This window comes from Saccoglossus kowalevskii, chromosome 16 (assembly GCF_978046115.1).
Source record: "Saccoglossus kowalevskii chromosome 16, keSacKowa6.1, whole genome shotgun sequence".
NCBI lineage: Eukaryota > Metazoa > Hemichordata > Enteropneusta > Harrimaniidae > Saccoglossus > Saccoglossus kowalevskii.
The window spans coordinates 7,206,006-7,221,172 of NC_140656.1; the positions used below are offsets into that span (position 1 = coordinate 7,206,006).

A 15,167-nucleotide genomic window follows, 5' to 3' on the forward strand; every position below is an offset into this window, starting at 1 on the left:
TCAGCCATTTTCAGTCAACGGTACAAACGCGCATGCGCAATTCCCAACGCAACCAACAAACAATCATACAACTTCCGCTTTCCTCAACTCCGCATCGAACCAGCCTGCGTTCCAAAACAACCACAGATCTAACCTGGTAAACAACGCAAATGGGATTTTCACGAACCAAACGCCATGGCAGACATCACCGTTCAACATACCCAACCTCGCCGTACCTCCAGAGCATTACAACCTACCATTATCGAACAAGCCACACTAAATGCAGTCAGCACCCCAGGTAAATACATTGACCTTTCCGATTTTCACCCCGACGTAACCTTGCCGAACTCTGTAACTACAAATCGTAGCTACATCTCTTTCGACCCATCAGTCCCTTCAGCCGCCTGTCTCACGACCCAATCAAAGAAAAAAGAAATCGACACTTTTGAATCATGGATTGAATGCTACCTTGCATACGCAGCCTACCGTTCATTCTACTTCCCGGAAGACGCCATTCCCTTGATGAACTATGCTAGACTTCTTGCCCCACGGGCAGCGACCTACAAGCCAGAAGCGTGGTTAACATATGATAAACAATTTCGATTGGACGCTGGTAAACACCATGGCTCATCTACCCGGTCGTGGAGCTCTCCAAATACATTCCTGGACCACAAGAATTTCCAACAAAAACCACACCTGATCGTTCCAACCTGTTTTGAGTGCAAATATAAAGGACATGTGTCAAATCCGAATGCCCTCAACGTAGATCATCCAACCCATATTACTGGAGCAACCAACAACAACAACAACCTAGCAACATAAACAGACAAGTATGTCGTGACTTCAACAGAGGGTCCTGCAGCAACCCATGTACCAATGGCCGCCAACACTCATGCTCTGTCTGTCACGCACCCGACCATGGTGCCCACACCCACCAGCAGCAACCCTCCAACTCAACTCGAAATTTTTTTCGTGGCCAACAATTCAACCAGCCCAAGCCATTTCGTCCAAACGACGCTACCAACCGAAATAGTTTCAACACTGCAAACGTCAACTCCAATCAAGCTTAACGAACTAGCACTAGCCCTGCACGACCACCCAGACAAACCATTTGTGGCATCCATACTCCTAGACATTTCGCGTGGTGTAGACCTGGGCTTCACAGGCAATCGCTCTGCCAGACAAACTCCAAATGCCAAGTCTTCACTCAAACACAAAGACATTGTCTCAAAAGCCGTAATGAAAGAGGTCAAACTGGGGCACACTATTGGTCCATTCTCCGAGCCACCCTTTCTAAACTTCGTCACTAACTCCCTCGGGATCAGGCCAAAGAAGACAGGTGGTCACCGACTCATAATGGACTTGTCCCAACCAACGAACAATAGTGTAAACGACTTCATACCAAAGGAAAACTATACTTTGGTCTATGCTCGCATTGACGATGCCATCGCCATGATCAACAAACATGGGCCCGGTTCGCTTCTTGCGAAAGTAGACATCCAACATGCGTTCAGACTGTGTCCTGTGCGAAAACAAGACTGGCATCTACTCGGGTTTAAGTGGGACGGCCATTACTACTTCGACCGCGTCCTTCCATTTGGTCTGCGGTCTGCACCTTTCCTATTCAATAGGATCGCCACAGCACTTGAATGGGTAGTCAGACACCAAGCCAAAACAAGTGACATCATACACTATCTCGACGACTTCCTGGCCGTCGGCCCACCCAATCATCAATCCTGTCAACGAAGCAAAGACATAATTCTAAACACCTGCTCCACACTAGGCATTCCCGTTGCTGCCAACAAGGTCGAAGGTCCATCATCCATTATTACCTTCCTCGGCGTCGAATTGGACACAGTCGACATGGTCATCCGCCTACCAGCCGACAAACTTGAAAACATCTTATCTGCTATTCCACTGTGGGCTAACAGATATCACTGCTCTAAACGTGAACTCCTATCACTAATTGGAACTCTGAGCTTTGCATGTAAATGCGTTCCTGCGGGAAGGCTGTTTCTAAGACGAATGATAGACCTCGCCACCACTGCTTCATCAATCAACCAAATTATAGTCCTTTCCAATGACTTTCGCCTAGATCTCCAATGGTGGTGGGAGTTTCTTCCAAACTGGAATGGCTCCGCCCGCATTCTCGCAACATCATGGTGTCTGACCCCAAATATGAATCTCTACACAGACGCTTCATCTGTCATTGCCTGTGGGGCCTTCTACAACAAGCAATGGTTCACCCTGCCTTGGTCACCGGACAAATGTTCCATCAACCCTCCCCTCTCAATTGAATGGAAGGAACTTTTCCCTATCCTAATTTCATGTCTAATTTGGGGCCACCTTTGGCATGGGCAAAAAATCATGTTTCACTGTGACAATGAGGCAATCGTCAACATTTGGAAAAAAGGCACTTCAAGATGTCAACGCATCATGTCGCTTGTGCGTGCCATCTTCTTCACCGCAGCTAATGGCAACTTCCACGTCATGATAGCACATATTCGTGGTACTAACAATTCAATTGCTGACTCTTTGTCTCGTTTGCAGATGAAACGGTTTCGCCAACTGGTGCCAGACGCAGCAACAGAACCAGTAACACTGCCAGACCTCGACAGCTACTATCCACAACAGTAACTAGACTTGAGCAACAAGCCCACCAATTCATGCTCCATCGCCTCTCGGCAGCAACACGGCGCACCTATTCATCAGGTCAGTCCAGATACCGTCTCTTCTGCCAACAACACAGGCTAACGCCCGTACCCGTGACACCGAGGCTTGCCACTCTATTCGTCACACGTCTCGCCATGGAGGGTCTAGTCTACAAGTCAATCAAAGTCTACCTTGCCGCTATTGTCAGCCTCAACGCCGAAACTGGACACACTGAGGACATTGCATCTAACAACATGCTGCGCCATGTACTACAAGGTATCAAACGCGATCACGGTGACCCCATTCGCCCAAGATTGCCAATCACAATGACACTAATGCGTAAAATCAAGAATGCTCTCAGGTCGCACCCTGCGATTCATGTCAATGACAAACTAATGCTGTGGTCTGCTTTCACCTTAGCTTTTTTCGGGTTTTTACGAGTTAGTGAGTTCACCGCCACATCAGCTTCAATATTTGACATCGATGGTACCCTTCTCGGCTCAGACGTACAGCTCACAGACGATCTTATCGTCACCATTAAAGCTTCTAAAACAGACCCGTTTCGCCGTGGCCAAGTCGTCACCATTGCACCTACGCAGTCATCTATTTGTGCGGTTCGCGCATTCCGCAACTACAACCCGGCAGCCCTCAACGCACCAGCGTTCTGCTTCACGAACGGCAAATTCCTTACGCGTCAAGCTGTAACATATCACCTTCGCGACCTACTCCTTCGTGCAGAAGTTCCAAATGTGTCTAATTATGCCAGTCACAGCTTTCGCAGTGGTGCAGCAACAACAGCTGCCGAGGCCAACCTCCCCGACTGGCTGATAAAAGTCCTAGGACGATGGCGTAGTGACGCATATCAGCTGTACATTACCACACCAACTGACATTATTCGTAAAGTACCAGCAACGCTTGCTCAACATCGCTGAACATTGCTAGAACTTAACATCTCACCAATTTTGCAACTGGCAAGCAGAACACTTGTGCTTATACACACACATGCCTCGATCTCGTCATTTATTATCTGCAGGTGCTTTACATAACCATCGCATTCATATGTATTCGATTCATTTTACTCGTATTTTCTAATTTTGTAATCTTGTAATTTTTAGATACTATTCGATCTTTCGTAGTTTTAGTTCGCATTTGATTCTAGTTTGCTTTGATTTATTCATTTACTCGAATGTTTGTGTACACCAACTTAGCCTAAAAGAAAACTGTAAACTATGCTTCCAGTGCATGCACGTGCATCCATTGCAGGCTTATGCCTACTACATCATGCTCCTTGGCATGCCACTGCATCTAATTTGGGGGGATTGTCACACAGGGAATCCATACTCTGTTTGGGCAACACGTCGCACTTGCCCCGAGATGAGTTGAAAGTTACAACTCGCCGCGGGACATAGGCCTCAATGACGCCTACACACAGAGTACCCTTAGGTGGCGCCCTCACTCAAGTACCACGTCGTCCTTGCCATGATGTTGGTCAAAGGCGACCAATATCATGGAATAGACGGCTAAGACGCTTGTACGCTGAGGCTCTCGATCCCCCTACTTTTTCTCGCATATCAGTCTCTTGTGTCATTTCTAGTGCGTTAATGTGACTATTACAAAACATTTGTAATTGTATGTTAACGCACCGAAATGTGCACTCTTTGTCTCCCACTCCATTGACTTTTATCAGTCAGCTAGCTCACTTCCACCCTTGATTATGTAACTCGTATTTACTTTATAGATCACTCCCCAGTTTGTGCTATTTTAGTTAGTATCCCATGAACCATCATGTGTTTACATTTTGCCATCTTAGCCAATCACGTTAGTGCATCCACGGCGTCCCTTAGTCTTGGCTACTCTCATCTCATCATTCAGTTCCTGTTTTCATACAGTGAGCATCGTTCAAGTTACCTCCCACCCTCCCATCAATACAGTCTGCTTCTTTATTTTGTTTTTTTTCCTCTGTACTTTTTTCATGTTTTGGTTATTTATCAATAAATACAGCTAGGGGGGGGTGGATTGTCACACAGGGAATCCATACTCTGTTTGGGCAACACGTCGCACTTGCCCCGAGATGAGTTGAAAGTTACAACTCGCCGCGGGACATAGGCCTCAATGACGCCTACACACAGAGTACCCTTAGGTGGCGCCCTCACTCAAGTACCACGTCGTCCTTGCCATGATGTTGGTCAAAGGCGACCAATATCATGGAATAGACGGCTAAGACGCTTGTACGCTGAGGCTCTCGATCCCCCTACTTTTTCTCGCATATCAGTCTCTTGTGTCATTTCTAGTGCGTTAATTACAGAATAAATGGCGTTATAAAATTATTTTTGATTGTTTTCTTACAGACACAACCGCCCATGTTTACATTGATTATTGTTACATGTCTGTCCTTTTTACAATGTTAACAAGCAGCCTATCGGCTGAGATAGCCCCGCTGTTAGCAATGCACATTTCAATTAAAGAACTGAAGACATCATTAGAAAATGAACAATATGTATAGTATCAAAGCAAACAGACTTACAGTTTTTAACAAGAAGTCGAAAATATCACTTTCTACCAAAAATGACAAAAATATTCACCAAAATTAGAGAATTGAAGATATCATCACGAAATGAACAAATCTGAGAAAGGTCTACATGTAGTATCTATATATGTAATAGCAAAGCAATTGAATTTTTGGTTTTTAACAAGAAGTCGAAAATATCACTTTTTACCAAAAATTTCAATGTTTCCCTGGCTCAAGAAATTCGCAAACACTAGTTTTAACATTAAAAAGACTTACTTGTTTTAGTGAATATTTACCTCAAAATATAGGTCCTTTTCTTTAGTCAGACCATTTGGATCACTGGATATGAGTGTAACTTGAAAGATGTGACCATAAGAATCGGATTCGTAATTCAACTTTTCAGGACCAAGTTGAATTCGCAAATTATCTAGATGGGAGAGAATATAGGATTATTAAAGCGCTAAAGTCAGGTTATTTTGTTCTAAATTTCAAATCATTTATAATTAACTTGCTTCTATCAGTTGAAACAACCTTGGTAGCAGAGTGATTGCGCAACTACAAGAAAATCCCAAACCATAGTCACTGTGCTTACCATACCCACAATGGTATAATCAACCATACTCTCTATACCAACCTGGCATACCCACAATACCTACCAGTTAGCATAAATTTTCCACTGCTGTCTATCATAGTGATGGACAAAGTATCCCCATCAGGGTCGCTAGCGGCAACCAATGCTACAAGGTCATTTGGAGCTGTTGTTTCAGGAATACAGGCATCAATGATAACACCATTTGGACCAACATGACCTGTAATATGTATTTGGAAAACAAAATCTCATCATCTTATCATTCCATCATTCAAACCACATAGTCCTGAGCATCAAAATGTTAGTCTTTGAAATTCTATTTTATTTCATATTTTATTTTAAATAGTAAATTCTCAAAATTAGTTTGACCAAAGAAAGTTTAACGCTGAAAGATGCCATATTTTTGCCTGCCATTATTTTAGTGCCACATTTTATCTATTTTTATATATTTTATGATTTTTTTGGGTTATTTTGGACCAAATACATCATTCTCTATTGGCAATAGGTCTTGATGAAAACTTTGGAGCAATTAAACAAAATTATTATGTGCGATTTATTTTGTGAATGTGATGGAATGCAATGAAGATTCCAATATTGATTACAAGAATAGATAGAAGTATATTTTTAGAAATACTAAAAGTAATCAAGTGAATTATTGTTCATGTCAGGTTGTGTCTGTTGCATGATATTTGCTTCTTGAATCCAGCAACAACTCGCTCATTCTAGTTTCTCAACAATGTATGTGAACTCAGAAGCAACTGTGTAAGCCATTGCTGAAAGTTTCATGAACTCATTGACGATTTCAGTTTTTCAAATAACCAGACAAATTTTCTAAATGATGAAGATACACTCATAGGGACTTTGCTAGTGAATTCGATAGAATTACATGATTGATTTTGATGTAGAAAAGTTACCTTAACAGATTGTTTTGAATTTTTATCAATTTGGTGAGAATTAAAAACAGCATATCATAACTTTTCTTTTTTTTATGATTTTTGAAGCAAGGATTCAAAATGGCTGCTCCCAAAATGTATCTATTGTAAAATTCATTGCATGTATTGTATTACCATGTATGTCAGCTGACTACATAAACACAGAGTTGTACATACCAAAACTACACGGTTTATTGATCACCACACTGATATCATTTGGTTCTTCATTTTCATTTCCCAGAAATACCATCATTGACACAGTGATAGAGTTACTGTCACTGTCGATACAACGAACCTCAAACCCAACACCAGTTGGAAAAGTTTCGTAATTCAGATCGGCAGCAACTTTAACTGTATGACCTGTAAGTAATATGTAAGGAATTGTTAGCTGTTTTGGGAATAAAATATACTGTAAACTACTTAAATTTAACAAAAAAATTGTTTTTGTGAACTTCGAGGAAAAATCACTCAATTTTGTAGCTGTATATACAGCGTACATATGGACTGCTAAAGAAAAAATTGCCAGTATGAAAAATATCTAACAATAACAAATGCAAAAAACAGCAGCGTTAAAAAAATTGAGAATTAGCGCGCATAATTTAGAAATAGAGAAAGGACGATACACAAAAATTCCTTGCAGTGGTAGAAAGTGAAGATTGAAGACGAAATACATTTCTTACTTGAATGCAAGCCAATAAATAAAAAACCAATAAATTGATTACAATGCTAAAAAGCAATAACAGCCAAAAAATAACAAAACTAGCAAGCTACATCTATAATTGTTTTAGTGCCAGAGAAAATCATTTCAAAAAATTACCAGCTGCCCCTAAATAAATAAACTATTTCTTTTCTTTTTTTTATTATTCTTTTCAATTTTAGCGCTTCCATTTTGTTACTTTCTCAGTTTTTCATCTTTATTGTAATTTCCTTTTTCTGAATCAATATCCAAATAAGGATATGATTATGCAATAAAGATTATTATTATTATTATTATTATTATTACTAACTACTGGGGTCATTAACATTTTATTGCTGTTCAACCAATGGAAATTATTTCTTAGGATGCAATAAATTCATTATTATTATTATATTAAAACAGTGGTTTTGTCAACAATTTAGAATTAAAAATACAATGGTTCTCAGGACAATTATATTTTAATTAACCAGTATACATGCAATAAATGCATTTGGGATAGAGCAAATATGGTATGTTTTGGTATACCTACCCTCAATGGCAAATAAACCATTGCTGTTGAGGAGTGTAAATATATGTGTATCAGCAGTATCTTCATCTAAAGCTGTCAGCGTACCCACTACTGTGTTCAGAGGTACGTGCTCCATTATCGTATTTGTCGATAGTGTCACACCTGTTGGCGGCTCATTTACATCAATGATACCAATCCTTATGGTGGTTCTAACACTCAAGCCACCAGAGTCTGACGCTTGTACGGAGAGTAAATAAAAGGGATGAGTTTCATAATTGAAACAATCCACATTGCCAACAAGTAAATCAGACCCCTGTATATCGAAACAAGCGTTTAGTGTGTCTAAAGAGTATGTGTGCGTATCCCCCTGGTCTGGATCTTCAGTTTCAAACCGACCAATCACTTTACCGGTCACAGTGTCGCCACCAGCTGTAAATTCAGGAACATCGCTTCCTATGAAGTTTATTTTCAGAGGCGGTTCATTCTCGTCAATGATGTCAAGTTCAAAGACTGCGCTGTTTGTTTGGATGGGCATTCCATTATCACGTACTTGTATGTGTATTTGGTGATGTCTGTTTGTTTCGTAATCAAGCGGTCTGTTGACAACCAAGGCATTATTGACCATGGAGAATTTCCCGTTGGAGTTGGTGATCAAAGTGAAGTTTAACTGCTGCCCTTCATCGGGATCTAGTGCATTCAACAACGTCACTACGTCACCAACATTTGCATTTTCACTGATCGTTGTTTGCTGCCACATGGGCTGACCCGGTGGTTCATTGACGTTGATCACGTAAACTATGAGGCTAGAAATCAGCGACTCTGGTGGGATACCGTCATCAGTCGCCAGAATTGAAACAGTGTACTGGGTCATGGTCTCAAAGTCTAGCATCCCACGTGTCCTGAGCGTGTCATGGCTTCCGATATAGAACGGGTCAGCATCATCACGCAGAAAATAAGTAAATGTCTGCATTGGGTCTGAGTCGATGCTGCGCAAATAACCAACAATATCACCATTATCAGCATCTTCAGGAATTACGTTAGACGTCAGGTATGTGGCAATTGGTGGATCATTTTCAGTTTTGCCGCTTATACCGATGCACTCAGCCGTCAGTATGCTCCACTCGCTGTTAGATAGACATGTGATGGAATTAGAGCCAACCAAAGTGCCTAAATTAAAAATAAAGTAAAAAGTATGAAATATCATAAGTTAAAATTTTTATACATCTAATCAATTTCCAAATAACTCCCAGCATCTGGAGACAAAAATTATTTCAAATTTCTAACGTTGTGTGATTCCGTTCAAAATTAAACTAACACCAAAATTAAAATATGTACTGAGTCCTCTGAAAGAGGATGCTTTGCAGCACCTGGTTAACAAGATATAATGCATTCTACAGAGCTGTGTGATCAAGTTTATTATTTTGTAATTTTTCTTTCATATTCCTTTCTTTCATCAGCCACATCAGCAAGTTTTTCAAAGAAAACACAGTGTTACTATCAAGCCTGGAAATCAACCAGCCAAGAAATTAAAATGGGTATTTTGATATTAAACAATACTAGAAATTTCACTCATTGAAACTTACCTAGATCACAATCAATATCACACCTACTGAGATACAAGTGAGATGTTTCTTGGCACGTTATTGTGAATCCTGGCCTGGGTGGTGGGGGTTGACATGTTGTAGGACGACAGCTTTTCCCATCAGCATTCAGTATACTACCAACCGTACAGGAACACACATAGGAACCTTCAAACGATAATTTAAAGTCATTTTGTGAAGACTGAACTCTCCATAGGATTCCAGTGAAAGTCGCTGTGAATCTCTAGGAACCCAGTGAAAGTCATTCTGACTCTCTAGGACCCCATTGAAAATCATTGTGACTCCCTAGGACCCCAGTGAAAGAGACTGTGACTCCCTAGGATTCCAGTGAAAGTCAATGTGACTCCCTAGGATCCCAGTGAAAGTCACTGTGACTCCCTAGGACCTAAGTGAAAGTCAATGTGACTCCCTAGGACACCAGTGAAAGAGACTGTGACTCCATAGGATCCCAGTGAAAGTCACTGTGACTCTATAGGACTCCAGTGAAATTGAAATATTTAGTTGTTGATGAATCCTTGACTGATCTATGAACGCCACCAAAAAATGTCATTGAGTTAGTTGGTTACTATCAGCAATATTTATGGAATAAACACCAGACAAGTTTTCAAATATTATTTGTTGCCATGAGAATGAATGCTGGTGCATTTTCAGTACACTCATAGTCAATGCAAAGCTACATACAAGACTGTGTCTGATTGGCTACTCAACCTTAACTACTAACAGTCGGACCAACCAATGTTGTCCTACCTGTGCCATAAACCTCACAAAAATTCCTAGCAGTGAAAATTTGTGTTTTAATAAAGATGGCAATACTGATCAACTCCCTCATATACAGTGAATCTCTCCCTCCATTAAAATTACTTTCAAAGATCTTGTGCAGAAAAATTAAATCTGAAATATTCAGTATAAATAAGAAGTTGTGAGATGTGATTACCTAGTATGTTTGTACATTGCTGCTGACAATCATTTGCTACATTACATTCATTGATATCAATGCAGGTACTACCATCTTCTTGTAATGTATATCCAATGTTACATTCACATCTGAAATTAAACAAGAGTATGTTAACAACGACAACAACAACAACTACGACAGACATAGTAACTGCTATACAGTATAATCTGAGCATAACTTAACATTAAGCTGGCTTAAAACAAGGTTAGCATGTTTTTAAATTTTCCACATATCTAAATTGTGTAATCTACATAAATATGTCTCATATGAATAACACGGATAATACCACAAAGAATATGTTGAATTTATGACGACAATAATACTCACTTTAAAATTTATAAAAAAGCCAAATCCAGCTGACAGCCAGCTTGAAAGTTAAGTTACCCCAAAACTGTTGTGTACCTCACCACTATATTTTCATTATGGGCAATGTAAAACTGAATAATAATGATTATGTTGCAAAGACAATAACATACTATATTTATTTGCTCTATTTTGTAGCATATGCACTTACATATGGTATGCTCTATGGTCAAAATAATAAGTTATATTTTAATAATCATCCATACACAAAAAGCCTTTTTTTGCTATTTATGTGTGCAACTATTAGAGATGCATTTCTAATAAAAACAAGCAGTCTGTCGGCTGAGATAGTTCCGCTGTTAGCTATGCACATTACAATTAAAGAACTGAAGATATCCATGGAAAATGTAGCATCAAAGCAATCAAATTTGCTGTTTTCAACAAGAATTTGAAAATACGCTTTTTCCAAAAAAGACAAAAATATTTATTAAAATTAGAGAATTGAAGATATCAAGGTACATATACCCCCGGTACACCAAGTATCAAAGCATTCAGGCTTGTAGTTTTCAAGAAGAAGTCGAAAAAGTAAAAAGTTGACATGGACGACGACGATGGACAATCACTCATATGATAAGCTCTGCTCAACAGAGTCGACAGCAGAGCTAAAAATATGGTAAATACGCAATTTGTTGTAAACCGTTATTTTCTGCTATCAATTTACGGATAACTTGAGGGAATTTATGAGATTTTATTTTTGTACTCACTGTCTCACTGTGAATTTTAGCTTGTGAAATAAAAGTGCTTGACAGTGAGTAAATTAATTTGCATTTGATTGTAATAAAATTGGTACAAGTTATAGGAAACATTTTGATAATGTTACCTACCTGAACGAACCACCGGTGTTGACACATCGCTGAGAACACATATTATTGGCACTTGTACATTCGTTTGTATCCTCACACTGCCTAGTGACTTTATTGAAATGAAACCCGCTCCCACAAATGCACTGATATGATCCAGGCACATTCTGGCAGAGAGCGTTTGATGGGCATGGATTACTTCCTGTTACGCATTCATCTATGTCATGACATGTGATTTTATTGCTTTCCAAAGTGTACCCGGACGGGCAGGAACAGTAATACGACGAGTCGGTGTTATGACAACTAAATTGGCAACCACCGTTACTGATGTGACATTCATTGGTATCTGAAAAACACAAATTCATTTAGCAATATTTTTGATATTCCATATCTGTTTGTCTTACTGGTTTCCATTTTCGCAGTTCCTCTTGCTCTAATTGGCTAATCAATGAAGACATTAATTACTAGCAATTTACACAACTGAGATAAGTACAAGGCAGACACCAAAAATATCAATAGTGAATCCTCTTAATTGCAAACAATTCCCTCAACCCCCAAGTGATTCCATTGAATCCCAATCAAATCCCTCAAACTCCAAGTGATTCCATTGAATCCAAATCGAATCACTCGTACTCCAAGTGAATCTCAAGCAAACCTCCCAATTGATAAGTTAATTCCTGGTAAATCCATTGCAACTCAAATTCTAAGTCCCAATTACATCCCAAGTGTATCTCTCAATTTCCAAGTGAATCTAAATCAAATTCCACATATCACAAAATATACTTTGAATCCCTGAAATTCCAAATCAAGACTGTACAAATGCTGTGAAAGCTGAGACTTGTGACACTATTTGCGACACCAGGAATGATTGTCATCAGTATGGTGTTCAGTGTGTGTAGACGGTAACTCAGCTTTCACCAAAAAAACAAAAAATGACTGTATGCCAGTCTGAGTCAATCAATTAAATTCCTAAAATTCTAAGTAAATCCATTGAATCCCTTAAATTTCAAGTGAATCCCAATATTCTGAATCTGAAAGTACTCACCTCTACATGTTCTTTGATCTGCTTGTAATGTATACCCATTAATACAAGTACAGAAGAAACTACTCTCTATGTTCAGACAGTGATGACTACATCCGCCATTGTTAATACTGCATTCATTCGTATCTGACAAATAAAATACACAATGGTAATATTAAAGATGAGCTTCTGTCAATTTCACCAGTCACTAATGGTAAATTATGCAAATTTGGCACCATTATTACATTTCTCATCATGATATATATTGTGATCTATGATAGACATGTTTCTACACTACATACACTAGGTATACTTACCGTCACATGTGTGTTCATCTGTCTGTAGATGATATCCTTGTCTACAAGCACACATATACGAACCGTACAAATCAATACATATATGATCACATTCACCACGGCCATCATTATGCTGACAGGAATCAATTTCTGAAAAAACAAGCCATGCATGGCATAGTTCCTGTTAGTTATCAAATTTAAGATATATAGTTTGATGATTTTTTAACATTAAAATGATTGACATCTTGTATCTTATCGTCAAACGAGTACTTGTCCATATTGAGGGATATTGCTCTGGAACAGCATTAATTAAAACAAAATGGCCACCGGTCAGCCAATTTGAATACATCTATATATCTATAACATTATGTATAATGAATATATAAAAAAATTATGATTTTTTAGCACAAAAATGGTCGCCAATTGGCCATTTTGAATTAGATAGTCAAACCAATATATCTATGTCATGATGTATAATGAATATATCAAATTTGAACATAATCAATCAAAGCATGTCAGAGATATGGCCCAAGAAGTGCAATCATTAAAACAAAATGGCCACCAGTCAGCCATTTTGAATCCGATCTGAAATGACGGCCATCAAAGTCTCATAATGTTCAACGTATGTACCAAGTTTGAACAAAATCTATCCATAAATGCTTGATTTTGATGATTTTTTGCACAAAAATGGCCACCATTCAGCCATCTTGAATCTGATCGTGAAACAATATGTATGTACATGTATGATGTATATGTGAGGTTTGAATGTATTCGACCCAGGCATGTCTAAGATATAGGTTTGGATGCACTGACGCACAGAAGTCAATCCATAAGTCCATGTATTCGGACTGCGTAAGAATGGGGACTAAAAACAGAGTGAGTGTCTAATAAACCTAGTGAATAATTAGTGTGTTTACAGTAGTTTCTCATAGAATTTCTGGTTTTAGAAGCTCCATCAAGACAGCATTCAAATTATTAATTCTGAATTATGGTCACTTGATCGTCTTATTCTTATATATGTACAACAGTCAGGTAAGGCATGTTTATGACAATTTATAAACCCAACTTTTTTCATTTTAAATAAGTCTCATTCAAATCCAAATGAAACAATTAGATTGGATAGGAAGTGCCTCTCTCATGTGTTGTATTGGAACAACCTACATCACTGCATGAGCTCAAACCAGTTTATAAGGTACCTGCCTCTCCCGACTTTGGTGTATACAACGTACAGAAAGCCATACTTGTTAGATATGTGTGCCATGTATGCCATGTACAAAATGCATATTTCATTTACACACACAAAAAAATACACACTGTGCAATGACAGGTTGTTTAACATGCAATGCAACAAAACTGCTCACCTGTTCCGAGTTGTCTGTCAGGGTGTACCACGTGTATAGCCGTCGGATAGCTAAAATAACCTGTAATGATCACCTTATCATTCTTATCATGTTTATTCAAATTCACGATATGGTGTAGTTGTTGATCTGTCCAGTAGATGCGATCGTCATACTGCGTCAATCCATAAGGATGAAAGGTACTCGGATTATCTACCAACACCTGTCTAGCATTGCCGTTCAAATCACAACTCTCCACTTTGTCGGTCGTCGCATCTGCCCAATATATCATCTGAAAAGACAAAATTAAAACTCATCACAGAACTGTAGAATATACCCGTAAAAAAAGTTTCAGATTATTATAACAAAATTACCTACTAAGTATAATTAAATACATGTATACTTATTTTTTGCCAGAAGAATATTTATTTTGTTTGAGAAGTATATGAAATAAAATGCTTGAAGTATAGGTACTGTGATGTCATTTGTTTAAATTTTTGTCATTCAACATGCGAATGCCTGTTAACAAATATCACCCACTGATCAACAAAAGTCTCAATCTGTTCTGCCAAAGTTGTTTTAATTTCGTAACAGGAACACACACATATTCAATAAAAATAGTGGACAACATCTTTCAGTTTTCACCAACCAGTCACTACATACATGTAAAATATTTGCTATTACAATGCCCTATTGTTAATTGAAAATAAGTCTATTTCCACATAAATACAGGGCAAGGGTAAAATTCAACATTGCCCTCTTTCATAATTAGATAAGAAATGGTCAAGTGCAATTCAATATATCACTCAGTTTATGCAAATCACAACGACACTCCATTCAAATGAGGTCAGCAGATAAACAACATAAATTTAACAAACGCTTAGCTCTGCACAGCTGGGTTTAGCTAATTTAAACATATTCCTTACCC

At 38.7% G+C, this 15,167-nt stretch overlaps 1 protein-coding gene across 1 annotated transcript in view; it reads right to left on the reverse strand.

Moving 5' to 3' along the window:
• LOC102807105 (uncharacterized) overlaps positions 1 to 15,167 on the reverse strand; it is a 49,925-nt gene that overhangs the window by 20,342 nt on the left and 14,416 nt on the right. Inside the window, exons 5-14 of the mRNA XM_085491688.1 lie at positions 14,264 to 14,531; positions 12,924 to 13,052; positions 12,631 to 12,753; positions 11,610 to 11,931; positions 10,402 to 10,511; positions 9,450 to 9,614; positions 7,888 to 9,033; positions 6,839 to 7,021; positions 5,797 to 5,949; positions 5,437 to 5,567 (exon numbers count right to left, since the gene is read on the reverse strand). Coding sequence (XP_085347814.1) covers positions 5,437 to 5,567; positions 5,797 to 5,949; positions 6,839 to 7,021; positions 7,888 to 9,033; positions 9,450 to 9,614; positions 10,402 to 10,511; positions 11,610 to 11,931; positions 12,631 to 12,753; positions 12,924 to 13,052; positions 14,264 to 14,531 — 2,730 coding nt within the window. The remainder of the gene's footprint in view (positions 1 to 5,436; positions 5,568 to 5,796; positions 5,950 to 6,838; positions 7,022 to 7,887; positions 9,034 to 9,449; positions 9,615 to 10,401; positions 10,512 to 11,609; positions 11,932 to 12,630; positions 12,754 to 12,923; positions 13,053 to 14,263; positions 14,532 to 15,167) is intronic.